Consider the following 26,885-nt stretch of genomic DNA (forward strand, 5'->3'; position numbering starts at 1 on the left):
GAAGGCACCTTAGCCAGACACCTTAGCCAGGCACCTTCTCCTGACCTCTGGAGACCCTGGGTACTGTGTTTACACCTGTTTATTAGGGGAGATCACACCCTTCCCTACTTCTTGCGCTTGATGGAAAGATCAAGCTGAAGAGCCAATGATTCCAGAATTCAGGAGATGGAGGCAGGAATTTCAAAGGTTCATGGTCAGCCTTGGCTATGTAGTAAATTGGAGGCTAGCCTGGGCTACATGAGATCCTACCTCAAAAAAGAAACAAACAAAAAGCAAATGAAAGAGAAGGGAAAGAAAGGGGGAAGGAGAGAAGAGAGGAGAGAGAGGGGCATGAAAGGAATAGGAAGAACGAGGGAGGGGGGAGGGAGGGAGGGAAGGGGGAGGGAAGAGGGAGGGAGGGAGGGAGGGAAGGAGGAGGGGGAGGGAGGGAGGGAGGGAGAGAGGGAGGGAGGGAGGGAGGGAGGGGGGGAGGGGGGAAGGGCAGGCAAATAGATAGAAGCAAACAGTTTTTCAGGTGGGCACAGTGGCTCATACCCGCATCATCAGGGTTTCAGGAGGAAAAGAATGGCCAGTTCCCGGCCCTCCTGGGCAATATAGCAAGTTAGAGGCCAGCTTACTGCAGGACGTCTTGAAAAAGAAAAACAAACAAAATACTTTTCAAAATGTAAACACCAGGCTGGAGAGATGGCTCAAAGGTTAAGAGCACTGACTGCTCTTCCAGAGGTCCTGAGTTCAATTTCTAGCACCCACATGGTAGCTCACAGAAGTCTTTACTTATAATCCCATGGGATCTGATGCCCTCTTCTGGTGTGCAGATGTACATGCAGACAAAATACCCACATACATAATAATACATGTTAAATCTTTTTTAAAAAGAAAAAAATATGTGAACCACTTTTTTAAAAAATCAGATAAAGGGGCTGGAGAAATGACTCAGTGGTTAAGAGCGCTGGCTGCTTTGCCAGAAGACCAGAGTTCAATTCCCAGCACCCACATGGCAGCTCACAGCTGTCTGTAACCCCAGTTCTAAGGGATCTGACACACAGACACACGAGGGCAAAACACATAAAATTGTTTAAAAGACAAAAACTGATAATCTTCCCTTGTTAGGAAAAAATGAATTGGTGTTGAACAAGACACAGTCACTGAGGGCTTACCTCCACCTCCAGACCTGAGGCAGAAGCCACCTCCATCTTCCCACCCACTCCCACCTCAGCAGGCCCCTTCCTGCCAGGTCCGATGGTGTCCATAATCAGTCAACAGATGGCAGCAACGGCCCAGTTTTTAAAGTGTGGCCGTCATCCTTAGTGTTTGGAGTAGGTCCCGGGTGTGGATGGCTCGTACCGTTCTGTGGCCAAGGAAACTTACACTTCAGTTAGGCCGTGAGGACCCAGGGTCCAGAGGATATGCGGAACCTGTCACTGAAGGGGCAGAGAGAATTTCTTAGGGGGCGGGCATTGCTGGAGGAGACACAGCCTGGACCACACAGAGACCATCTATCTTCACAGCTTCGTGTAACTGAGCAAATCGAAGCATCTGCTCCCTAAATCCGAGGCTGGCTGAGCCTGCAGGAGAGCCAAGAGTGAGGAGCTGCTCAGTGTCTTTCTCCTGCCGCATCCTTCCCAACACAGGCAGCAGCTATCAGAGCTGGGTGCCTGCCCCACCCACCCACCCACCCAACCCCGAGACCTGGCTTTGTCAGTCACTGTGGCCTGCACAGGGAGACAGGACGTTTCTTCATTCCCCGTTGCCTGGAACAAACGACACAACAGAAGTATCACTTGGCTTCCCCGCCAAGACACACGTTTTCAAAAGAAACTGTTCAGATCACCCTCCCCCTTTTCAGGGGAGATAAGTGAAGAAAAAATAACTTTCAGGTGAGATTAAGAATAAAAGTTTCAGCTAAAACAGAAAGTGGGTTTATTGGCCAAATTGCATCTGAGGCTGAATAACCACACAGTACTATGTACATAACCATAGAACATAGTTTTATGCATATCTAGACATCACATCCCATTTTAAGCAGGAAGAAAAGAGAAAGACAGAGATGGCTTTCTTTCTGGAGTATTCGGCTCACTCTATGTATATATTTGTGTATTTATTTACTTGCTATTTGAGACAGGGCCTCGCTATGTAGCCTAGGCTGACCTCGACCTCTTGACCGACGACTCCTCATTAAATCTTGCAAATGAATGAACAGCCTCCAAGCACTGTGTGATTCGACTCGGCTGCTCCATTTGGCGCCAAACACAGAGCCACCTCAAGTTCCTACAATGAAGTGATTGGTGGAAAGCCAGTGACAGGTTTACTGCCCAACAAGTCAGTCATGTACTTGCCCATTCCACCATGCTTTCCTCAAGCAGACATAAAGCTGGCTTGCATCAGATTGGCAATAACAATAAGGGAGTCTATGCCATGTAAACCTTCCTGCCCCAAGTGGAAACACATGATATATCACTCCCTGGATTACAAATTCATGAAGGTTGAGTTGTATTTCATATACTTGTTCTTCTGAGATAGTCTTGCTTTGTAACCCAGGCTGGCCTGGAACTCATGATCCTGCAGCCTTGGCATCCTAGTGCTGAGCTACAGATGTGGAGCACCACACCTGGCTGTGTCTATGCATGTGTTTACCCATAAGTATAACTTGAATGTTTTCTATTAACCTAAAGGGGGCAAGTTGTGGCTATAAGATCAAGGAGTATCAAACTATTGAACTCTCCTGTGCACTGAGAGGCCACCCCTCCAAGGTACAAAGGGTGTCCCCAAACATAAATAAATTTAAGAGAATAAAAATAAAAGTACCATGAGCATTCTGTCAAGGAATGTGCCACCTCCCCCTCCTTTAGTGTTCCTTGGCAAGGGGGAAAAGATGAGGCTGTGGAAGGGCGGCTGTACACTGCCCCCTCATGCCAGCCTCTGCTGGGGAATTGCTAGTCCCTTCTGAGGAATGCCCCACCTCAAACACGGACATAGTCCTCTCATGCTAGGCTGGCCTCTAAGCAACTGGGCAGTCCGTACAGCAGCCCTAGTTCTGGGGATACCCTCTGAGCATTTCTTTTCTTGTTTCAGCTGTGGACCCCAAAGTTGCTTGTATCGCTAACCGAGTGGCTGAAATTGTTTGCTTGTGGCCACCACCAGAAGATAGCCACAGCCAGGGAGGAGGCTGCAAGTTCAAAGAGAGTATCCCAGAGGTTCCGTACTTCCAATTTCAAGGCGCTAGAACTTGCGATTCTAAGAAAGGTAAGCCTTCCTTGTTGAGTGTGCTGGGTTGAGCACGTGCCGGATAGAAGTGTATGGGCATGTATGTATGTATGTATGTATGTAGCCCAGGGTCCTGTGCATTGGGAATTTCAGCCTGCTTCACAGCAACATAATGGAGACCTTGAGCTCTAGCTTAAGAAGACATCAGCCCATGACACAGAGATGCCATGAGCGTGTTGAATTAACACATTGGCTCACTGCTAAGTCGGAAGAAAAGTCTCCTGTGGAGGGAGAGGAGGAAATGTCAGCTCTCATCATGTTATAATGGCCGTGCATAGAGTTGGAGCATCAACCAACCCAGGACTCATGGGAAACACCCAGGGCTGTCAGACAGGCAGTGTGTTAGTCATTTTTCTTGCCATTGTGAGAGAAATGCCTACCAGAAGCAACGTAAGGGTGAAAATCTTTATTTTGGCTGACGGTCTTGGAAGGTTCCACCCGTGTTTGCTGGACCACATGCATTTAGGCAGAAGAACACGGCAATGGGGCACAGCAGAGGGTAGTTGTCCATTGTGCAGTCAACCAGGAAGCACAGAAAGGCACAGAGGTCAGTCATAGTATACCTCACAGGCCCACCCTCAATGCTCTGCTTCCTCCAGTTAGGCCCCAGCTCCCCAAACCTCCACAACCCCCCAAACCGGGCCAGCAGTTGAGGACAGGCACTCAAAGCATGAGCCTGTGAGGAACAATTCGTATTTGATCTAGCAATACCAGGTCTGGATCAGAAGATGCTGAAAAAGTGAGAACTGGGGACCAGATTAGGTCAGTCACTGCCCCACACGATAGCGGTGGCTGGGACGACTACAGATTCCAGAGGCCATGTGGAAAGCCTGGGCTCAGAGAGAAGAATCGAAGGGAGAAGGAAGCTTCCGCCGTCCTTCACCACTGACCTTCCTCTGAGCTCTCTCTCCTGTAGCATCGTGAAGGACAAAGCAAAAGTCCTCCCCCACAAAGGCATCAGTGTATCTCAGACCCCGAAACAGAGCTGTGGCTTTATCCACTGTCTGCTGTACATCTGAAACTAAAAACTGCCACAGGGCTCTGAGTGAGGAGCCTTCCATGCGTGCCAAAAAGAGCGAGCTGGGGCTCTGTGGCCATCCCAAGTGTGCCTGGGAGGTAGAAAGTGATATCCTCAGAGGAGCTAAAGCCAAGGCACCTCTCCCCCGCACTCGGGAGGAATCCAGGACTCCAGCACAGCAGAGAACATGCCCCGGGCTGTGGAGATTTACGCCTGTTTTCTCTCAGGCGTCGAGAGTCCCAGGTTATCACTCTCCTCACTCAGCTCCTCCTCCCTACACCTTCTGGGGCCTTGCTACATTAATTCCCTGGTCTCCCTTGCCTCTAGCCAAGATAAACATGTGGGTCCCGTGTTGCCTCAGAGGCTGGGCTGTAAGTCAGAAACTCGATTCCCTCAGTAACTGACATTTCTCTGCTTGGATTCTGTTCTGTAGTAACGATCGTCTTCACCGTTATGTTTACTGAGTAGCAAGTTGTGAAAAAAGCCATCGAAGTCCATGCCAACAATAGCCACTTTTTATCCAACTGCCATTTCATCCTGGGAAACTCAGGAATTTGTTCATTTTATTCCCAGGCACCCCACATTGTTGTAGAGACATGGAAATACAGGGTATAAATTTTAATCACATAAAAATCAACCAAGTTTAAAAATAATGTTAAAAAATACATAGGAAAATAAAAAGGACTTACGAATGAGATTGGTCCCCAAATGTAGGCCAGGAAAATGTCACTCCATATTTGGGCTATAAACATGCTTTCTGACAAAGGTAGAAATACGATCAGATATGGAGTTTATGGGGCTGGGAAGTTGGCTCAGCTGGTAAGGTGTTCTCTGTGCTCAGAGATTGAGTTCAGATTCTCAGCTCCCATACGAAGCTGTGCGCAGTGGCATGTGCCTGTATGACCTGACAGGGATGGTACAGAAAAGGGGATCTGGGGCCGTCTGGCCAGTCAGTCCAGCTGAGTTCTAGTTCAGTAAGAGGTTCTGTCTCAAAAACTGATCGGAGAAGACATCCAGCGTCGACCCTTGCTCTCCTCCACATGCACAGAGACACACACACAAAGGGGATTTATATTTAACAAAAGTACCATCTGCTGAGGAATAGTCTGAAAACAAGAAAAAGAGGTGTGTATGTGGCTCAGTGGTGGAGCATTTGTCTAGAAACATGAGGCTCTGTTTTGACCCCCAGCAGGCAGAGTGGGGGTAGGGCTGTAGCTATTGCTTAGTGGCAAAGTAAAATAAAAATTAAATAAAAATAAGAGGGAAATGTCTCCTACGTATCTTCATGGGCAGGATTATGTGTAGTGGAACTGATGTCTTCAACAGTATTTGTATAGTAAATAGGTGGTAAGTTTCTCAGTGAGAATCGGGAGAGGACGGAGGGACTGAGCAAAGAAACAAGGGGTGGGACTGGAGAAATCTTGAAGGAATGGTGAGATTTATCAGCTAAAGATTTGAATGCTTGCTTCTTTCTCCATCCCTGACCATGCCACAAGCATCGCCACGGGAAGGAAACATTAGTTTGTGACTGTCTTGAAAGAAATAACTGGAATTTCCCTCTCCCTCAACAGATGGAGAAGATGAAATAATAAGCAAAATTGTCGAGCTGCTGAAATACTCAGGGGATCAGCTGGGAAGAGAGGTATGAAGCTCCTAGAGCTAATGTGATCCTGTCTGCGCCCACGCACTAGGGCAGGACAATGGAATTGTGCACCATGCTCCGACCCTCGTCCTCTCCAGAGTCCTGGCTTCCACTTAGTTCTGAATTTTATTTCCCTTGGAGTCTGCATCTTCATACTGGCAGCATCTCAAAAATGAATCACTTTGGAAAACATAAGTAAATCTTTTGGAGCCTCCTTGGAATTTCTGGAAACTAAAAATGCAACTGTGTTATTGTAAGAAAAGACAATGGAAAAATGAAAATTTTCTGCATAGGTTTATCAATCTCCTTCTCATGTAACTGAACCTCTGGATGTTTGCAATTTCCCAGCAGCCTGGATATGTGTCTCATAGTTGCTCAAAGGCTGGGGTCCTCTCTGAAATCCCCCACACAGTTGTTGGACTGTGCCTGCTTAAAGTCTGCCTTAGGAATTCACCCAGAGAGGCAAGCTAGTGAAACTTCGGGGACCCGTAAGTGGAGAAGTGGAGACCCACCCTCCTCATTAGAAAGTCAGACAGCTGTCCTCCAGTGACACTGAAGAACAAGTCCGTAGTGCAGCCAGAGGTCATTTTTTTTTTTGTGCCCATAGACCATGCCCGATCTCTGGGGTCTGTGCACCAGGATCAAGCTTATAGATTCTTCTTTTGCGGTCAGGACCTGTAGGGAGGAAGTCGGGTCCAGGGACAACGCGTGTGGGCTTCTGCAGAAGGGAAAAGCAGAATAAAATGGCAGTCTTGGCATGACCACAGTTCTTCTCCAATAGCCTTGCCAGACAGGTGCCCAGAAAATCATGACAAAAGGGGATAAAAGGCCTAGGGAAGGCGTAGGGTGAAAACCAGGGATATTGGGCTAAAGAGAAGAGGGTGGATTATGTGAGCTTTGGATCACTGGCAAGGGGAGAGTGGGCCTCAGAGGACACAGGAAGCTCATAGCATTGTGCATACAGAACTCAAGCAGCAGTCCACAGAGATCCCGGTGCGAGGAAGAGGTGGGAGGTGAAATCGATTGGGTAGAATGATGGGAAAGGAATCTATGGATTTTTTTGACATTTATTGTTTATTCACGTGGAGGTGGAGTGGGATGTTCATGTGCCATGGAATACACACAGAGGTCAGAGAGTGGGCAGGAGCCCGTGTTCTCTTTCCACCAAGGATCCTGGGGGTCAAACTTAGGCTTGGCAGCAAGTACCCACTGAACCATCTCACCAGCCCCCCTCTCTCATTTATTTTTAGTAAACAAATATGTGTGGGGAGTCTTCTGTGGCCCCGTTGTGCCCCCAGAACTCCCCCTTCATGTCTAACACTGTACTATCATTATGCTACTTTAGAGATGAAATAAAAAGATATGAAAAATGAGTAGTATCCCCAAGATGGCACTGCCGTGAGAGGGTAGGGCAGAGCCTACCCCTAAGACATGACTGGGTTTCAGACCTCATCCGTAATCCTGCCTCTTGAAAAGCACACAGCACTACTAGTCATTCCCACTTGACTGTGGGCCATGGGTAAGCACCCAGCTCTTAGTCATCCGTGACACCTTTCCATCCTTGGTGTTTGGGAAGTACCTGAATGTTGAATAATTCGATTTTCAGTTTTATCCTTATTTGTACCAATGAAAGGAATCCATAGAGCAGGTACCCAGCTCCACTTGACTCTGTAGGAGGCTGTGCCATGGTTGAAACTGCAATCCAGGGTCTTTTTACTGGTGCTTTTGAGTGCAAGCATGGCCTTCCACATGCCTCCTAATCGCTCCTCCTCTCATACACAGATGAAGAAAGACAAGGCTTTGATGAGCAGCTTCCAGGATGGGCTGTCGTACTCAGTGTTCAAGACCATCACAAACCTGTTCCTGAGGGATGTAGACACCAGAGGAGAATCAGAAGTCAAAGCTCAGGGCTTTAAGGCTGCCCTTGCAATAGACGCCATAGCCAAGCTCACAGCCATAGACAACCACCCAATGAATAGGATGCTGGGCTTTGGAACCAAGTACCTGAAAGAGTACTTCTCCCCCTGGATCCAGCAGAATGGTGGATGGGTAAGTGTAACCCATTAAGGAAATGAATAATCTCAACAGGGCGCTGTGGTACATGTCTGCACTTAGGCCCAGGCAGGAAGAGTGTGAGTTTGTGACAAGCTTGGACTACATAGTGAGACCTTAACACACACATACACACACACACACACACACACACACACACACACACTCATGTGTGCACACACACCCATGCATGCAGGAGTGCACACATACTCACCACACACACTTACCACACCAAACACATAGACACTCACACACACATATACACCACACTCATACACACACACACACCACATGCACACCACACACACACACCTTCTCTACTCTAATAAAAGATGGGCGATAAGATTTTATTAAGACAAAGGGAACACATCTGGGAATCAGTTCTCATGGGGTTATGACACTCAAGTGGCAAGAGATACGTCCCATCAATTGGAACATATTTTTAGCGATGATCTTCTTCGTCCACAAATATTTACTGAGCTCCCAAAGGGCATGTCGGGGGAGTGGGGCAAAGGGTCAGAGGAAGCAGGAAATGAGGAGCTGGTACGACAAATGTTTCAGTTTCACCAATTCCACAGCAACAGAATGCTGCTGGTCAGACAAGGGCAGGGGACGCTCGCTCTCACTCCCTGATGCCAGCAGGATGCAGGGCTGATCTTCACACAGGGTTCAGGCTCACAGGATCCTGTCATTGCTGATTAGACCTCAACAGGGACCTTGCGACACAAACTGACGAGCAAGCGCTTGAACTTGCATCTATTCCTGATGAGCTGAACCAATCAGGTCAGCTTCCTTCCCTCTGTGCCCCAGCCCTTCCTCCATCTTTGATCTCTCATCTCTGAGACCTCACATAAATTGTTCAAGAGTGACATCAGGCCAACTTTGAGCTTTCATTGCTGACTGGTCAAGGTTAGTCTTAGGAGGACGGGTGCTCTCTCTCAATGTCCTTGGGCTTCTTTCCACCAGAATGTTCCAGGGCCAGCAGGACACTTGAGTCGACTTTAGGTATGACCAGTGTCCCTGGGTCTTGCTCATAGGCTGGTCTTCTGGCTCTCACAAGGAAGTGTGGCATACATTCCCCCACGGAGCTGAAAAGCCTGCCATTGTCCTCAGTGGCATCCCTCTGCTCCTTTCTGTGTTCCGCATTTGTGGCAGGTGTGAGAACTGGGAAGTGTGCTAACCACCCCCAAATTCAAGCGCCTGACCAATTCTGAAAGGAGGTTAGATCGCTCAACAGTATTTTAGTTCTCCTTTCTTCCTCTGAAGGAAGGCTGAGGCTCTCTGCTGCCTTCCTTTCCTGACCACTGTGAGGGGGTGGGGAATGAGAAAAGGGATGGTGAGGGATGCAGCTCAGTACAGTGTGTGTTTGGCATGCATTAGGCCCTGGGTTCAATCCCCAGTCGGGGGGTGGGGGGGCAGGGTGAGAGGGAGAGAGGAGTGGAGGAGATGAGGATAGGGAATGGAGAGGAGAATAAGAGATTGGAGAAAAGGAGAAAGAGGGAGAGAAATAAAGAAGGAAGGAAGATAGGAAGGAAGGAGAGAAGAAAAGAGAGCAAAATAAACTCAAACTGATAAAGAACATAAGTTATGGAGGGAGGGAGACAACAAAATGGGGAAAAATTTCCAAGTCAGATACTCAAATAAATTATTTATATCCGTAAGATGTAATGAACTCTTACAATTAATTCCACAACTAAAAAGATAAATGACTTAAGTTTTTTTTTAATAGGCAATAGATTTGTCCACTGTTTCTCTTGGGAGACTATATAAATAGCAAAAGAAAAGACACTTGGCATGCTTGTTTCAATAGTGGGGAGATGTAAGTCAGAAAGCTGAAGAACTCTACCCACTGGGATGCTGACGGCAAAGACTATCTGTGAGACTGTGGGAACTGGAACCCTCCTCTTTACATTGCTGGTTGGATTGCAGAACCATGCAGCCCCTTGGAGAACAATCTGCAGTTCTCACAAGTGTTAGCAAAACAGTAAGGACAGTCATCAGGAGCTGGGTGTGCAGCCCAGTGGTAGAGTATATACTTAGCGGTGAAGGCAATGGCTTTGATCCCCACCACCACAAAATAAAGAAAGGAAGGAAGGAAAGAAGGAAGGAAGGAAGGAAGGAAGGAAGGAAGGAAGGAAGGAAGGCAAGGAAGGAAGGAAGGAAGGCAAGGAAGGAAGGAAGGAAGGAAGGAAGGAAGGAAGGAAGGAAGGAAGGAAGGAAAGCAAGGAAGGAAGGTAAGGAAGGAAGGAAGGTAAGGAAGGAAGGTAAGGAAGGAAGGAAGGTAAGGAAGGAAGGAAGCAAGGAAGGAAGGAAGGAAGGGAAGGAAGGAAGGAAGGAAGAAAGCAAGGAAGGAAGGAAGGAAGGAAGAATAGAGCTACCATCTCTATCCCTCAAAAACTGAAGACATTTTCACCCAAAACATGTACATAAATACTCATGGCCATATTCGTTATTCATGTTAGCCATGAAGCAGAAGCAAGTGCAGTGACCATCAACTCGTGAACGATGAAGCACACACCAAGCCATGGAATGTGACAGAACCATAAAAAGAAAAACAGCAGTGACACATATATATGAACCTTAGAAAACACTAGGCTGGGCTGGAGAGATGGCTCAATGGTTAAAAACACTTGCTGTTCTTTCAGAGGATCCAAGTTCGATTCCCAGCATCCATGCTGGGCAGCTCATGACTGCCTATAACTCCAGACACCAGGGTTCCAATGCCCTCTTCTGGCCTCTGTGGGCACTCATATGTGCCAACACTCACAGACACACATACATATATGTGATTGAAAAATAAAAGTAAAATTGAAAAAAGCATCATGCTAAGAAGCCAGACAAGAATGCCACTTGTTATATGGTTCTATTCATATAAATTGTCCAAAATTCATGGAAGCAGAAAGGAGATTAGCGAGGGACTGGGGCTGACTGCTAGTAGGTACTATTAGTTTAGAGCGACAAAGGGGTTCTAGGGTTCAGGGTAATGGTTGTACAATGCTGAATAGTAAAAGCCACTAAGCTATGCACTTTTACAGGAAGAATTTTGTGGTAAAATTATATTTCAGTAGATATGAAAAAAAAAACAGCTCTCATTCCAGTAATCAGATAAAAGAAGGAAAAGTGAATGCAAACATTTTAACTATATAACGTGGCTGCTGGCTAGACAGAGAAGCAGATTCCGTCAGAGGAAGTAAATGAGTCCCTCAGGAGGAATTTCGAGGGGATTTTTCAGAGATTAGAAACTGATGCAATTGCTGAAGGGTGTGTGTGTGTGTGTGTGTGTGTGTGTGTGTGTGTGTGTGTGTGTACGTACATACGCATGCGTGTGGAGTTGACTCCAGGGCCTCACGTGCTAATGCAAGCATGGTACATGCTCAGATGTCTCTCCCAGTCCCTGGCTTTTGTTTGCTTGTTTTTCAATCTCTTCTTTTCTTATTTATAAGTAATTTTGCTTTTGTTTTTGAGTCAGGGTCTCATGTAGCTCAGGCTGTCCTTGATTTCTGAACTTCCTGCCTCTGCCCCCTAAGTGCTGGGATTTAGGTACATCCTTCCTAATTTCCTCCTGTTCTGGGGATCAAACCCAAAGCTTTGTGCATGCCAGGCAAGCAATCTACCCACATGGACATCCGCAGCCCTAGCCTCTGTACTTCCCATCCAAATTTGGCTATCCAGGTTGTGATAAACCTTAATCTTAACTCTTGGCCTTAGCTGGGTTTAATCTGGAGAGTGTCAATTAGAAGACAGAAGGAAATGATGTGAGAGAACTGACTCAGCCAAAGTGCCAGAAAAGCACTGAAGAACTAAGAGACATTGGTAAAGGAATACTTATGAACAAACACGAATTAATGCCACTAGGGAAGTGTGAGCTGGACATGGCGATACACACATAATCTTAGCTTTCCGGAGGCTGAGACAGGCTGACAGCTGTGAGTGCGGGCTAGCCTAGGCTACAGAGTAAGAGCCTGTCTCAAAATGAAAGAAGGAAGAGAGAGGAGGAGGAGGAAGGAGGAGGGAAGGGGGACAAATCCAGGAGGCAGAAGGGGAGAGGGAATAGAGAGGGACGGAGGAAGCTCTGGGCTCTTGTCTCCATACCAAAGGTTTCCTGGGCTTACAACTAACCATATCAATTCAGTCACAGTTTGCCTGGTTCAATATGTATGCACTGTCCCGTTACTTTACACACATCAAGGATGTTGAGCCAATACTTGTTCAGTAGTGACTTGATCAGTTGCAGAAGGAAGGTCAACTCCATCTCCAAATCCTGCTGTATTAATTACTTTTCTAAGTGCTGAGAAGGAAGTGACCTAAGAGAGGTTGGGTTATTTTGTCTCACAGTTGGAAGGGGAGACAGTCATGGAGAGGAAGACAGCTCCATGGTGGTGGGAGTGTGGGACTCCTCATCTCACACATCTTGGGTGAACAGGAAGCAGAGAGCAAACAGGAAGTGGGGCCAGGCTATAAAACTTCAAGGTCCGCCCTCAGTGATCCACTTCCTTCTGCAATGCTCCACCCCTTCAAAGTTCCACAACAGGACCACCAGCTGAGACTAAGCATTCCACACAGGAGTCTGTAGAGAGACCCTTCGTACTCAAATCACAACACAAACGAATCAAGCTTCCTCCTTGCTGAGTGAGGCGCGTGTTCACACAGTCACTGCAGCCTCCAGCGGCGTCAACTCTTCTTTCCTTTTTGGAATCTTAAAGGGGGTCCCAAAGCCTTTGCACATTTCAGAGGTCAGCCTGTGAGCCCCGGATGTGTAACAGAAAGCCTTGGCTCTTGGTTTCCTTGCAGGCACCCCAAGGATGTCAAGCCACCCTTCCCACACCTTCCCCAACTCCAGCCCCGTCTCCCAGCCTGTGTTTTCACTTCAGCAGCGAATCAAACTTTGAATTTTAAGGATTTTCTTTCCCTTTCTCCTCTAGGAAAAAGTACTTGGGATATCACTTGAAGAAGTAGACTGAAATATCCAAAGACCTCTCATCTGGAATGTTCCTTGTCCAACGATGGTCCTGTGCCCACTGCTCTCAGCATAGACTTCAGGAGAAAATTAAAATGTATGCAGCAGATGGAGCCCAAAACTTCTAGAACCATCCTTCCTTTGACTCAAGAGGCATCGGGAGAGGCCTTGCTCTTGGCAGCTCTTAGGATTCAGTAGCATGGACTTTGCACCGAGGTTCACTGAGCTGAGTGTGTGAAGGAGTCCGTAGAGATAAGTGGCGATTTTACCATTAAATGTTCAGAACGGAAACCATCCTGTTAGTTACATTAGAGGACATGTTCGGTGGGTGTCTATTGATCTCAGGGAGGTGAAATGATAAACTATGCATGTGCTTACTTTTTTAGTCTCTGGTACTGTTTGTTCTCAGACTATCATCTCAAGATGTCTCTTTTGGTGTGAGAGAAGAAACTCGAGTTTACTATTAGCTCTGATTTGGGTATAAGCCTGGCTGACCCATTCTCAAAACCTGCTGTGCCAGTGCGACAAACTTCCATTTGGTACAAAACCATTAGCCCGTCGTCACCTACGGATTTCTTTGTGTGACACACCTCCACTCCCCCAGGTTTCCGGGACTGAGAATGGGAGCACACACGTACCACAGCATGCGTGTGGAGGTCAAGGGGCAACCTCGGGTGTTGTTCCTCACCCTCCACCTTGTTTGAAGCAGGGCCTCTTGTGCATCGACGCCAGGCTAGATGGCTTGTGAGCTTCTGGGAATTCTCTCTCTCCACCTCCTATCTCATCCCCAGAGCACTAGGACTACAGATGTGCACTGAGACATCCAGCTGTGTAGGTCAGTCCTGCGGATTCAAACACAGGTCCTCACACTTTTGTGGCCAACACTATATCCACAGTGCCATCTCCCCAGCCTGAGCTCTGGGACTTTATTATTCCTGCAGGTAGCATAATGGTTGGTAACTAGTAAAATAAAAACATTCAAAGACTGCTGTTAAAGAGAGTCATCTAAACTGGGTGTGGTGACAGCTGCCTGCAACCCCAGCTTTCAGGAAGCGGAGGCTGAGGTGGAAGGACCACAAGTTTCGGGCCAACCAAACATAAGTTTCGGGCCAACCAAACATGAGTTCAAGACTCTGTCTGTCTCAACACTCCCCTCGCCAAAGTGTTTTCTGTTAAAATAAATAGTTATCATAGCATGGCTTCCACGAAGACCAAATGTGTTAACCTACATCCAGTGCTCAGACTGGTTCTTGGGACCTAATTATTAGTGTTAACTGGTTGCTGTGTTTCCTACTGTGCGCCGCCCACAACTCCGCGGAAAGTGCCCCATTCTCAGTTACTGGTTGCTCTTTTGCTATTGATACTGTGACTGGAAAAAAAAAAACCTGCTTAGGCAGTCATAGTAGTACACATCTGAGTTTCCAACACTTGAGAAAGACTGAGGCAGGAGAATTGCCAAGTTCCAAGCTAATCTGGTCTACACAGTAAGATCCTGTCTCAAAAAAAAAAAAAAAAAAAAAGGACCTTGGGTTGCCAGCACCTTGAATATAGTCTGACCTAAAATGAACAGATCAACGGAAAGGGCCCCATCTGTTACAAAAGGCGCCACTAACCCATGTAGCACAGAGAATGACTTCCTCCTTTATTTTCTCCTATGGGTCTCTGTTTAAGATGGAGACACTGAAGTCCTCTCCCTGTTCTGTCCTTTGTCCGGTCATTCCTAACTGGATGTGTCATGCATTCCCACACCTTGGATCCTGAACGTCCTCCCCACTTGGAATGCGCTTGCCTGACAGCTTCCTTTCCCGGTCCTCCTAATCCAAATTTACTCCTTCATTCCTGTCCCCCACCTCCGTGCGTCATTTACAGACTCTGTTGGCTGCCATGGGGCTGTATTTGGATGTCTTTCCTCGAGGGGGATCCAAAGCACTCCCTCTGCAGACATTCGATTTAGTGCGCTGCATCCTACGACCTGGCACACGCAGCCTTTCTCAGTGGTGTGGGAACTCCTTTGTGTAGTTTGACTTTATACATCTGACACCAGGCAACTTCTTGGCACGTGGTTGCAGACCATACCCCAGCCTCTGCCACAGCTTGTAAATCAGTACAATTGGAGTGTGGCCCAAGATGCACGGAGTCATAACAAACACTCCAAGTGATTCCAAAATCATATGCAGTGTCTCGTCAGGATGATGTGACAGTAACTAGATCTCATCTCCTGCCTGAGTCTTCATTTTACTGCAGACAAAATAAATGAAGCAAGGATTTCTAAGAGGCGGCAATGGTGATGAAGACCTGGATGCTGACAGATGAGAAGCCACATGAGCCCGTGATTGCTTTAGAATGGGGAATGGAAAGCATTCTCTGGCTGTACTCTGAGACGGGAACACCCGGAGCGCAGCAGTCTGTCTGAGCAGGAGTCCAGGAAGGGTGACGTGGCTCCAGTGTCCAGGGAAGGAAGTGGGGAGAGTAGCACCCCAAGCTGCAGACAGCCCGAGTCTACAGATGAGAACAGATCAACGGGTACATGTGGGGAAATCTCCCAAGGCCTCACAAAACCCTGGAACTGTGGAAAAGGAGCACCCTCCAGAGCTCACCGAGCCAGGAGCAATGTCCAATTTTAGAAACAGGCGGAACACTCAGAATTTCTCCTCAGTGAAATGCTTGTTGCACAATGCCGCACTGCCCACGTAGTAGACAGGTATGGTGGACACACCAGTAATCCCAGAGCTGGAGAAGTAGAAACATGAGGGCAGGGTTTATGAACCAGCCAATGAGGCTGAGTCAGAAAGCTCCAGGAGCAGGGAGAGACCCTGCCTCAAAAAGTAAGGTGGAAAGTTATTGACCGAGGAAGACAATATCTGGCATCCACAGACAGACATGTGTACATACACACAAATGTACATGCACACAGAAAGGTTACAAAGGCAAAGGATTACATTTGAATGTTGATAAAATTTGAACACGTGCTAAGGAGATGGTTTTACTGGGTAAAAGTGCTTTGTAATACAAGCATGAGGACCAGGGTTCAAATCCCTAGAACCCACATAAAATCCTGACATGTAGCATGCGTATCTGTAATCCCAGGTCTCCTGTGGGGAGATAGAAGGCAGAGTCAAGACAGTCTCCAGACTCCTGCAGGCCAGCTATGCATGCAATGGAAAAACAATGAAGAGACCCTATCTCAAGCAATGTGGAGCGTGAAGACCAACACCCAAGGTTGTCTGACCTCCACATGCATAATACAGCACACATGCACTGAATACACACACACATGCATATGCACACACAAGTGCGCACACATATTGTACAAACACGCAAATTAAAATATTTTCAACACATCAAGAAGATATAAGTGAGGCAAGGCATAGTGGTGTACATCTTAAATCTCGGCACTCGGGAGGCAAAGGCAGGTGGTAGATCTGAGTGTAAACAAGAGAAGGTAGAAGCTGGGTGTGGTAGCAGACAGGAGCCTGAGGCAGGAGGATCATACATTCAAGGGCATCTTTGATTACACAGTGATGTTCATATTATATATATGCATATATATGTACATGTATTTATATAACTGTTATTAAGCCCCTGAATCCAATTAGTGATACGGGTGTGTGGCCATCCACTGAGGCATGAGCCATCTACAGTGATAACTCACCCTCCCTTAGCAGCCATCAACTGGTAGCTCCTCCAATAGGGGTGGAGCTTTGGAAACAGCAGAATAACCACTCAAGAAATTAAAAACAGAATTAGTATAAAACATAGCAACTATACTTCTGGGTAGATTGCAGAGAATTGAAAGCAAAGACTTGAACACAGAACTTTCAACTTTATTTTATTATATTGGGTGGGGATGAGAGTACAGCACATATGTAGAGGTGAGAGGACATTTCAGGAGTCAGGTCCCTGCTTCCACCATGGATCCAGGGATTGAACTCATACTGTCATGTTTGGGCAGCGAGCACTTTTACTGGCTGAACCATCTTGCTAGCCTTTGGATTTTTTTTTTTTCAAATATGTGTGGTGTGGTGTGTGTTTGCACATGTGTGGATGCACAGACAAGTGCACACATGTGTGTGGAGGCCTGAGGTTGACATGGAGAGTCTTCTGTCTTATTCATTGAGACAGGGTCTCACAATTAAACTCACAGCTCACCAACACCGTTAGTCTGGCTAATAAGCCTGATGTGAGCACTAGAATTACAGGTACACCAGGCCCGCCCAGCATTTATGTGCGTTCTGAGGACCCAAACTCTGGTCCTCAAGCTTGCATGGCGCTGAGCTCCACATGGCTTCAAGGACTGACCTAACTGGGGCAATGAGGGGATGAGGAAAGGACAGACACACAGATACATACAGATAGCCTGCATACCAGGTTTACATTACTATTCATGACTGTAGCAAAATTACAGTTATGAAGTAGCAACACAAGCATTTTTATGGTTGGGGTCCCCACAGCATGAGGAACTGTATTAAAAAGAAACCATTAGGAAGGTTGAGAAGCTCTAGACTAAAGCTGGGCATGAAGAAACACTCTTGTAGCCATACTCAGGAAGCAAAAAGCAGGAAGATTTGAGTTCCAGGGCAGCCTGGACTATGTAGTAAGTTACAACCTGAATTACAAAGTAAGGCCCTGTCTCAGAAGCAAGGAGGGCCTAGGAAAGAAAGAGAGAAAAAGGGAGGAAGAGGGACAGAGAAATGGTAGGTGGTGGCGGAGTCACAAATTGAAATCTGCTTTAGAGAAATGGCCAAGCATCTCTTCTAAAGGGGAGAAACAAGCGGGTAAGAATGAAGAGCCCACAAAGCAAGTTCCGGGACAGCCAGGGTGACAAAGAGAAACTCGGTCTTGAAGATTAAATCAAAACAAAACAAAACAAAAGAAATAAACAAAAAACCCCAGCACTTGGGCTGAGGCAGGCAGATCTCTGAGTTTGAGGCCAGCCTGGTCTACAGAGTGGGTTCTAAGGCAGCCTAGGCTACATAGTGAGACCCTGTTTCAAAACAAGCATACAAACACAAACAAAAGAATAAAGACCTCATTAAAACATGTGGGGCTGACATTTTTATTTACAGTTAGTTTATGAGTATGACAATCAGGGGAGTTGGTTCTCTTCATGTTGGTCAAACTCAGGTCCTCAGACTTGGCAGCAAGAGTGCCTGCCTCTACCTGCTGAGCCATCTCAACAGCTATTTATGTATCTTTAATTTTTGAATCTAGACACAAAGAGAGGTTGAAAGTGAACGGATAGAAAAGCATACAAGATAACAAGGAAGCTGTGTGGTGGGTATATTACCATCAGACAAGTAGACTTCAAGTCAAATACAGGGACGGAAAAGCATTGCATAATGCCAAAGGATGAATAGATGCGAGGATGTAACAATCCTATTATGTGTAGGCAGGAACTAACAAAAGAGGAAAGGTATAGTGCCATAGGGATGTTCATTCGAAGATTTCAACTTTTTTCCATTAACAGTAGATAGAAAACCTATCACGATATAGAAGACATGAGCTATCCCCCTGACTTTTAGAAAGCTAGACCCACCAACAGCAGAGTACACATTCTCTTCAAGAGCTCCGGAAACATCCACTGCCATCACCACAGTCTGGCCCATAAAACAAGTTTCAAAAAATTTAAAAGGATTAAATCTGACCTTTATGGAATTGAACTTTAAAATAACAAAATATTGGAAAATTCCCAAAGTATTTAGAAATGAAGCATACTTTTGTGCGATTGATTATTCAAAGAAAACCAGAAAGTTATAAACTGAATGATAATGAAAACATTTATGGGGAAGAAACTAAGGCATGCTTAGGAGCCAGGCATGTCAGTACAGGCTTGATGATATATACTTTTTGTTTTTTTATTTTTCGAGACAAGGTTTCTCTGTGTAGCTTTGGAGCCTTTCCTGGAATTGTGTAGTCCAGGCTGGCCTCGAACTCACAGAGAACCGCATGCCTCTGCCTCCCCAGTGCTGGAATTAAAAGCGTGCGCCACCACCGCCCAGTGATGATGCATACTTTTAATCCAGTACTCAGGAAACAGATGCAGGTTCAAAGTCAGCCTGGTCAATGAGCCTGTTACAGAACAAATGAAGAACAACCACCCTCCCCAAAGTGAAGAAAATCTAAAAAATGTGTCCAGACATGGCTTAATTGTGATGGTTTGAGTAAGAACGGCCCTTATAGGCGCATACATTTGAATACTCAGTCCCAGATGATGGAACTGTGTGGGAAGGGTAGGGGTGGCCTTGTTGGGGGACACATGCCACTGGGAGCAGGCTGAGATTTCAAAAGTCCAAGCCATTCCCAGTGTGTCTTGTGCCTGTGGATCAAGATGTGAGCTCCCAGTTACTGCTCCAGCACCATGCCTACCTGCTTGATGCCATGCTCCCATCATGACTATGGACTCACCCTCTGGAACTGTGAGCCCCCAAAAAACTCTAAGTTGCCTTGGTCTCAGTGTCTTAGCACAGCAATAGAAAAGTAAGACAACAACCCCATGACACGACAGCAGAATCTAGGTCCCAGTCTTATTTTTCTCTGCACTGACAACCTGTTTTTAATAAAAATTTTACTGCGGAGAATTCCATCCTCCAAAAGGCATTTCCTATCAAGTTTATTCATCAATTAGTTGATTACTTTTGAATGTGATAATGGGAGGACTCAGCATAGTGCCTGGTGCATAGTAAATGCTGGCCAAATTTAATAAAATTACCCTTCATTTTATCCTTTGTATGGAGGAAGATTGATTTTCTGCTTTGACTAAATCTGAATTTGCAAAAGCAAATCTCAAGTTGATCTTTTGAGAATGATGCCAATGTGTAGACTGAATTATGATGTAACTGATAGAGACAGCACTGGCCACAATTCATCCTGAGTTGTTCACAGAAACTACACAAGCTGTACATCCATAAGCCGGGTGGTGGTGGCACATGTCTCTGATCCCAGCACTCGGGAGGATCTCTGTGAGTTCGAGGCCAGCCTGGTCTACAGAGTGAGATCCAGGAAAGGCACCAAAATTACACAGAGAAACCCATCTCGAAAAACAAAAACAAAAAACAGACTGTATAAATGTCACCAGAAGCCTATTTGGCAAAAGGAGGCTGAAGATACACACAGCTTTTCACCATTCTTGAGACCACGTCAAGTTCAAGTAAAGCTGTGGCTCTTCCCTCCCTTTACTGGAAACGGTGTGACCTATGTGGTTGGCCTTTCCTCCTTCCTCATAAGGGAAAAGTGGAGACAACAAGACTTCTCTCAAGATCAACTCAAAAGCATCTGATATGACCTTACACTAGAATGTGGCTTCAACTTAAACTGCCACTTTCCATCACACTAGCAAAGTGAGGGTCAGTGGGACCTGGTACAGACATTCTCATTGGTTTAGCTCCACAAATCTCACAACAACATCACACTGGGCTCCACGAAAGGAAAAGCAACACCGCTTTAGGGCTAGTTTAGGAGAGGGGAAAGGCATCTCTCACAGTCACCAATGAGAACAAGGCAGTGCTGAAGCACGTGCACTTCTCGATATTTCTAGGCACAGGCGCTTCAGCCCTGAACTAGTCAACAGTCCTCCTCGGTTCTTCATACAAACTGCATCACAGCTGCATTTGCTGTTATCTGAAATACAGCAGTGTTAATCACACAAAGCACAATCATTTTCATTATTTCTTGGTGTAAAGAAATGACAATTCCATTTTTTCACTGATTTTTCCATTGTTTTATTATAAAAATCAACATTTCATTTGTTACAATTCAGCTTATTGTAATAATCAAAAGGGGGGTTTATACAAGGTACCTTTATACAATTTATAATTAAAGCACTTATTTTACAAAAAGGGGGAGTGAATAAGTGGACAAGGGCTGACCAAATGTTGGCCATTATAATATAAATACATCCTTGCAAAGCACCATCGTACCAAAGTCGATGTACAAGAAAACACCAGCTGACTTTAAGACAATGACAAAGATTAAAGCTTAAGAAAAAGTTTAGACTCAAAAAGGACAAACATCTGAAAGCAGCACCAGATCCTTCACTTGCAACGAGGCCAGTCCAGTTCAGTCTCTCGTATCCTCTCTCTGCAGCCTCCCATTACCAGACTCTGATGGAATCATTCTCCTCGCTTTCCTTTCCTCTTAATACTCATATTTAGGCTCGGATATAGATACTTATCCACATAGATAGATAGCTATACCACCCCCTCATCTTTCCTACATTTAATGGATAAACAAAGCCCAAATGGACAGTTAAGCAAAAGCATGCTGTCTATAACTCTTTGGTGTTGACTTTGGGCAAACGCTAAGTGATGATAGAAATCCAATGATTAGTATATGTTGGGCCCATACTCTGCTTCTGAGTACAACAAATCAGTCTGTAATTCTAAAAATTCCCTAGGAATAAAATTAAGAATGGTTTATAAATGCCTGTGAAAATGATAAAACAAAAATTTGATAAAGCTCCCTTCCATTGAAGAATGGTGGGGACAGAGTTGGTAATTTGATTCTAGGTCACTAAAATAAACCTGAGCATCTACCTCCCCTCTCCGCTCAGGTGTAAGCTGAATTCAATGAGCTGCACAGTCAAAGAAAGATACTGAGAATACAGAGCCATAGTGCGTGTCACTTAAGTCACAAATGTGCAATTTCACATTTGAAGCCCAAAGTCCTTGACTTTAAAACCTGAGGATTTGACACTATTACAAAGCAATGCCATCCCAGATGCCCTAAAAATCACCTCTTCTCATGGCCTGTTTTAGGCCTGGGATAAGGAAACCCCAGGAAATTAAAAGGGATTCTGAAATTTTAACTAATGTTTGATGACAAATTTGTTTAGGACTCAGTCCACACCCATACTTATGCATGGCTCTCATTTGTGAATTCTTAAATATTGCCAACCAACTGATATCCATACTCCTATCTACAGTTTAATTCTGAGTAAGAAATCAGTTTGTAATTCTCTCTATAAAGTCACGCGGGCTATACATTAGCACTGCACAATCACTAAAAGCAGGGTTTATTAGGGGGTGAACAAAACAAGATTTTTGTTTCTGAAGCTTGCAGAGAAGCAGGCCTACTTGCAGAAAGCCATCCTGGTCACTAAACACATTTAATTAACTTGTGAGGTAAGCTCAGCTATGAACTCAAAACAGCGTTCACCGATGGGCCTTTATAGTGAGACAAAAATTGCTTCCCCCCAGACTAACTGGTACCTAAGATAGATGACTATTTTTACAACTTAGTGTGCATTGCCAAAAGCGTTGTAAAATTTAAAAAAAGAAAAATACTAGAAATATTCTACCCACAAACTCTACACCTTTTTCTGTGACTGTGCCATTTACCTGACCGAAACAAGAACTCTCAAGGCCTTAGTCAGAAGACTAGGGCTCCAAAGGAGTCAAGTTTGAGTCCTAGTTATAAAAGATTTCAATGCAGAAAAGCTTGCTGTAGTGTACAAAAGCAAGCTACACCAAAGCTCACCTCATGCACTCTCCTATCAGTGAATAGGCATTCTTTAAGATACAAGTTGAAAATAACTATGGAACCTAATCAAATTTTAGTCACATTTCCTCTTAAATAATTAGACACATACTAATTTAAAACTTTCCCCTTTTCCCAATTGGTGTTTTCATAAGTTTATTTTTCCTTTGTTTTTCTTATGTTCAATAATGACAGTTTACTTAAACTTAACTGTCCATGTAACTTGAGTATCATTATCTCTTTTCCAAGTTTGACAAGCATCTCACTAAAAAGTACTCTCAGAAATACTCACAACAACTCAGCTGCCCCAGAAAGAGGATACTGAGATTAACCTGAACTGCCTTCAAATCATTTCAACAAATTGGCACACAACTTAGTATTTTGCAAGAAGAGGCCATTGCCATCTCAGTACAATACCTGGACTGAGATGAAACAAGGCAGCATCCTTCTTAGCTCACTATAGTGCAAGTCTCTACATGGGAAGCCCACCAGATGAAGATGCACATTAAAAATGTAAACATAGAGAATCCTCAAATTCTAACTGATACCGTTATTGCTAACCTTTCCATCTGCACTTAAGCATCAAGTGCCCCTGCGCATCACAGAAGGCAAGTTCAATGTCCATTCTGTTTTAGACTCCGAGCACTTTGTTTCAGTAACAGGAAGAGTTAATGATTATCTGACTGAAATGCAAGACATGGATGGATTGCCATTTACTTATATGCAAGGTAAGTGCCCCTGATTCTGACTGAGCTGTCCCCAACAACATAAATTATCTTGAAAGGTTTATTTTTCTCCTTAAAAATGTACTTATGTGTTTTTTTTAAAGTTACTTAAATTCGGCCAAAATTCTGGAATCATTTCTATCATTGTTTTCGCTGAGGCTCTAAAATCCAGAGAAGCCTCACATTAATATATAATTTAAAAATATATTCAATAAGTAATCAACACCTGCTAAGGTAAAAGCACACTAGCTTAAAAACAGTTCAACTTTAGCAGAGGAGTGCTAGACACGTGTAAAAAGCAGGAGACTAATGGCTGGCACAGCGGCAGAGCAGTGTTAGCTAAGGTCATCCCACAGGTCAGCCCTGACAGCGACAGAGGTAGCAGCTCAGGACCATCAGGACGGCAGGTCAGGCATGTCACAGAAGAGACTTCCATCAGTCTCCACCACTCAAGCTCCTGCAGCTGAGAAGTTCACAGTGAGTCTTCTCATTTGACTCCACTGCTATATTTGTGAAATTATCCTAATCCATAATGGGATAAGAGAGAACACACAAGCACGGTGACCGTAAGAAAAGACGGCGGATTGTGTGAAAACAAACACGTTCACAGTGCTTAACAAGGAGGTACCTCACACCACACTAACAGAGGTATGCATGTAGATGTCACTCTGAGAAAAGCTGGTCCACAGAAAGTGAAATTGTCACAAACAGTTAATACAGGGGAAACCTAACAACAAGAACACCCTTCTTTTTAAATAGACTGTTTCTAACCAGAGCACATTTAAATGTTTTACTCAAAAAATATACATAAAATGATTTCACACTGTGATATTGTATGCTGCAAGGATACAAAACTAATTTACAAGAATATAACAGATTTGTGATTTTTTTAAGCATTGTCTATATGTGTTGTAAAAAGACACTTTAATGAACATTAAAACAATCATGGAAGACCAACAATATGGCTAACTTCTGATTATGCAAAAACATCCTCAACTTAAAAGCTCAGCCAAATGGTGAACACACATAGTAGATAAACTGAAATCAATCCCTTGTTGAGTAAATTCCATGTAGTCAATTCCTCAGATTAAAAAGCTTGACTAAATCATGGCTCTTGGCAGAACGGCCTACAAGCTGCTGGGGAGGCAGCAAGGTGAAAGTAGCTAGTGTTACCAAGAACTGGGACAGAGGCGTGGGCTCTCACCAGCTCCACAGCATCCTGCAATAAACACTTCATCTCCTACAACAGCCACACTCCAAATGGATTGTACAAGTATCTATTTTCCTTAAGAAAACTGTTAGATTCCTAGAGAAAACAAAGCCCTTTGTCCAAAGTTAGTACTGTAATTTTTTCCTTTTATGGTTTCTTAACCTGTTGGCCCTCAAATGTTAGTTAATCTGAAGGCGATTTGGCGACTTCCAAGTTTGCCACTCTGAGATGGTATTCCGTTCTTCTTTTTCTTTAGTTTTTGGTATCAGTAAAACCCAGACACTCCTGGTCAGTGATGCCTCTGTTATCCCTGCTTCCTTTGTGCTCAGTCACTTCACTGGGTTTAAGGCATGCTTTGTGTATTTAGTTTGCAAAAATAAAACTTTTAGTACAAATTTATATTTTATACAAACTTCTATGGCACAAGCAGCAAATCTGCTCTTTTAAGAAAATATATAAATATCCTTTTCTTCTGTACAAATATCTCCAGTACCCCACCTACTTTATAATGTTAACTGTACAGGGTCTGCCTCACTCTTCTTCATAGCTCCCTCCCCCCCTCCAGATCTCAACCAGATGTGTATTTACATTTCCCGGTGGAGGCAGTCAGAGGAGGAGGGCCCCTCCTCAGGAGGAGTCCGTGCAGGGGGAGGGTGGTGGTGGGTAGAGGTGGTGGGAGTAACTCCTCTCAGTATATGGAGAAGGGGGGCAGCTTTCATAGTTCTCCTCTGCTGACAAGTACTGGCTTCGGGGTGTGGGTGGGGGGGGCACAGGTTCTGAGTCATAGTTCAAGTCACTGGTGTAGCCCTTGGCTGTCGCCACTGAGGTCATTCTCCGGCTGGGGGCATAGTCACTGTCACAGACATCAGTGCTGCAGGGCGTAGTGGGCGGTGCAAAGTGCCGGTAGCTGTAAGGCCTGTAGCTAGTACACGGAAAAATAGAGAAGCAGAGTTAGTTTTATGGAAGAATATTCTGTATCAGGAATCAGAGAAATATAATATATAAATATAAATTTAGTCTGAAAGCTATGAGCTACTGCAGTTCAGATCTGTATGGATGGGTAGCCCTTGCCTGGCATGTGCAGTAGGGTCATGGGTTTAATCCCCAGTACCATCTCCACAACCAAAAAGCCACTGCCTTTAACTGGCATAGATGAAGAGGCAATGGTACATTAGCAAAGGAAGACCTTTGTAGTTTCAAGTAAAATGTATAGAGAAAAAATGGATGGTGTTGGAGAGCAGAGAGGAACTTGATCAAGCCCCAAATGTGCTCTTCTACCCTGAGGTAAATTTAAGTGTATGTGCTGTACACAAGGCCCTGGGTTTGACCCCCCAAAATCATATTAAAAAAATAAAAGAATAAAAACAAACCAACTCAAGAGTTTTATTATTGACGCGCTTTGGAAAACTGTTCTATTTTTCCTCCAGTGCTGGGGACTGAACCACACAGAGCAAGTGGTCTACTGCTCAACTCCAGCCTTGGCCCATCTGTTACACACCTCATGCTCACAGATCTCCGCAGTTCCCACAGCTTTACAGTGTGTGGAAATGGGTCTTCACACAGTCTGCTCTTGCTCAACACTCTTTTGTCATTTCATAATTTTCCTGATAGGTAAGTTAATGATGTCTGAAGACTTCATTTCTTTTAAAAGTAAAATATTACACAATCCAGGCTGAACTTCCAGCCAGATCAAAGGGAAACTATTCTAACTTGGAAGTAGTAGTTTTGATTTCTGTGTGGTCAGGAATATTGTCCTAAGTGCAGTTTCAACTGAATATCAAAATGATCAATTTTAAATGCCCAGAGGGTCAGTGAACTTCCTAACACAGTGTAAGAGTTTAACATATGTCTACACTTGTTTATATATCTTTACAAATAATCTATAGTTATAACATGGTTATCTAAGAAAAGCGATCTGAAGAGGAACACACTCATGAAGGTAAGAGCTGACCTAAAACACTGGCTTGTCTGTGTATGATTTCTCACAATTTTTATTCTACATATTGCCAAGCTTATCTTATTTCATACTTATCCTAAAGATCCATGCATAAACTGTCTCTAAAATACAGTGACTGTAAGACAAGGGGCCAGAGTAACTGACGGGCTTCGTCAACATCCTAGTGACACAGGGCCCACGCCTTCCGCGGTCACTCAGCTTTGCCCACAGGCCCCACCGAGCAGCTTCCTGGGACTTCTACCCTCAGGGCTGACAGGACATTATCGTAGCACTTTTGCTTTTTTGTTCCACCTTTCTGTCCACACAGGTGCCAAAGTCTAGGGAGATTTTCTGAATTAAAATTTAAAAAGCTAAAAACATTTAGTCTCATAATGAAGATGAAGAAACAGGAAGTTGATCAACAAAATTCTGTTAAATCTCAGCTTAGGCAAAATCACATGATAGTTCGACATAGATTTGGAGCTTTAAACATGGGAAATGATTTAAAGCAGTTGTATACTTTGCCTAATGTTTTATTCAAGCTGAATTAAGTAAGTTTTTTAAAATGAAATTTTAGGTTCTGGTCTTATTTTTAAGTTTTCAGGCC

At 44.7% G+C, this 26,885-nt stretch overlaps 2 protein-coding genes across 4 annotated transcripts in view; one reads left to right on the forward strand and one right to left on the reverse strand.

Annotated features, from left to right (window-relative positions):
* The window catches only part of Bcl2l14 (BCL2 like 14), a 40,128-nt gene extending 26,818 nt beyond the window's left edge, over positions 1 to 13,310 (forward strand). For all 3 annotated transcript variants that reach the window (XM_059258697.1, XM_059258698.1, XM_059258699.1), the window contains 4 exons: positions 3,073 to 3,243; positions 5,854 to 5,924; positions 7,707 to 7,973; positions 12,899 to 13,310. In XM_059258697.1, coding sequence (XP_059114680.1) covers positions 3,073 to 3,243; positions 5,854 to 5,924; positions 7,707 to 7,973; positions 12,899 to 12,937 — 548 coding nt within the window. In that variant the 3' untranslated portion in view covers positions 12,938 to 13,310. The remainder of the gene's footprint in view (positions 1 to 3,072; positions 3,244 to 5,853; positions 5,925 to 7,706; positions 7,974 to 12,898) is intronic.
* A 7,329-nt stretch (positions 13,311 to 20,639) lies between these two features.
* Positions 20,640 to 26,885, reverse strand: part of Lrp6 (LDL receptor related protein 6) — a 133,346-nt gene continuing 127,100 nt past the window's right edge. Inside the window, exon 23 of the mRNA XM_059258701.1 lies at positions 20,640 to 25,264. Within this exon, the coding sequence (XP_059114684.1) occupies positions 24,970 to 25,264 (295 nt within the window). The 3' untranslated portion in view covers positions 20,640 to 24,969. The remainder of the gene's footprint in view (positions 25,265 to 26,885) is intronic.

This window comes from Peromyscus eremicus, chromosome 3 (assembly GCF_949786415.1).
Source record: "Peromyscus eremicus chromosome 3, PerEre_H2_v1, whole genome shotgun sequence".
Classification (NCBI taxonomy): domain Eukaryota; kingdom Metazoa; phylum Chordata; class Mammalia; order Rodentia; family Cricetidae; genus Peromyscus; species Peromyscus eremicus.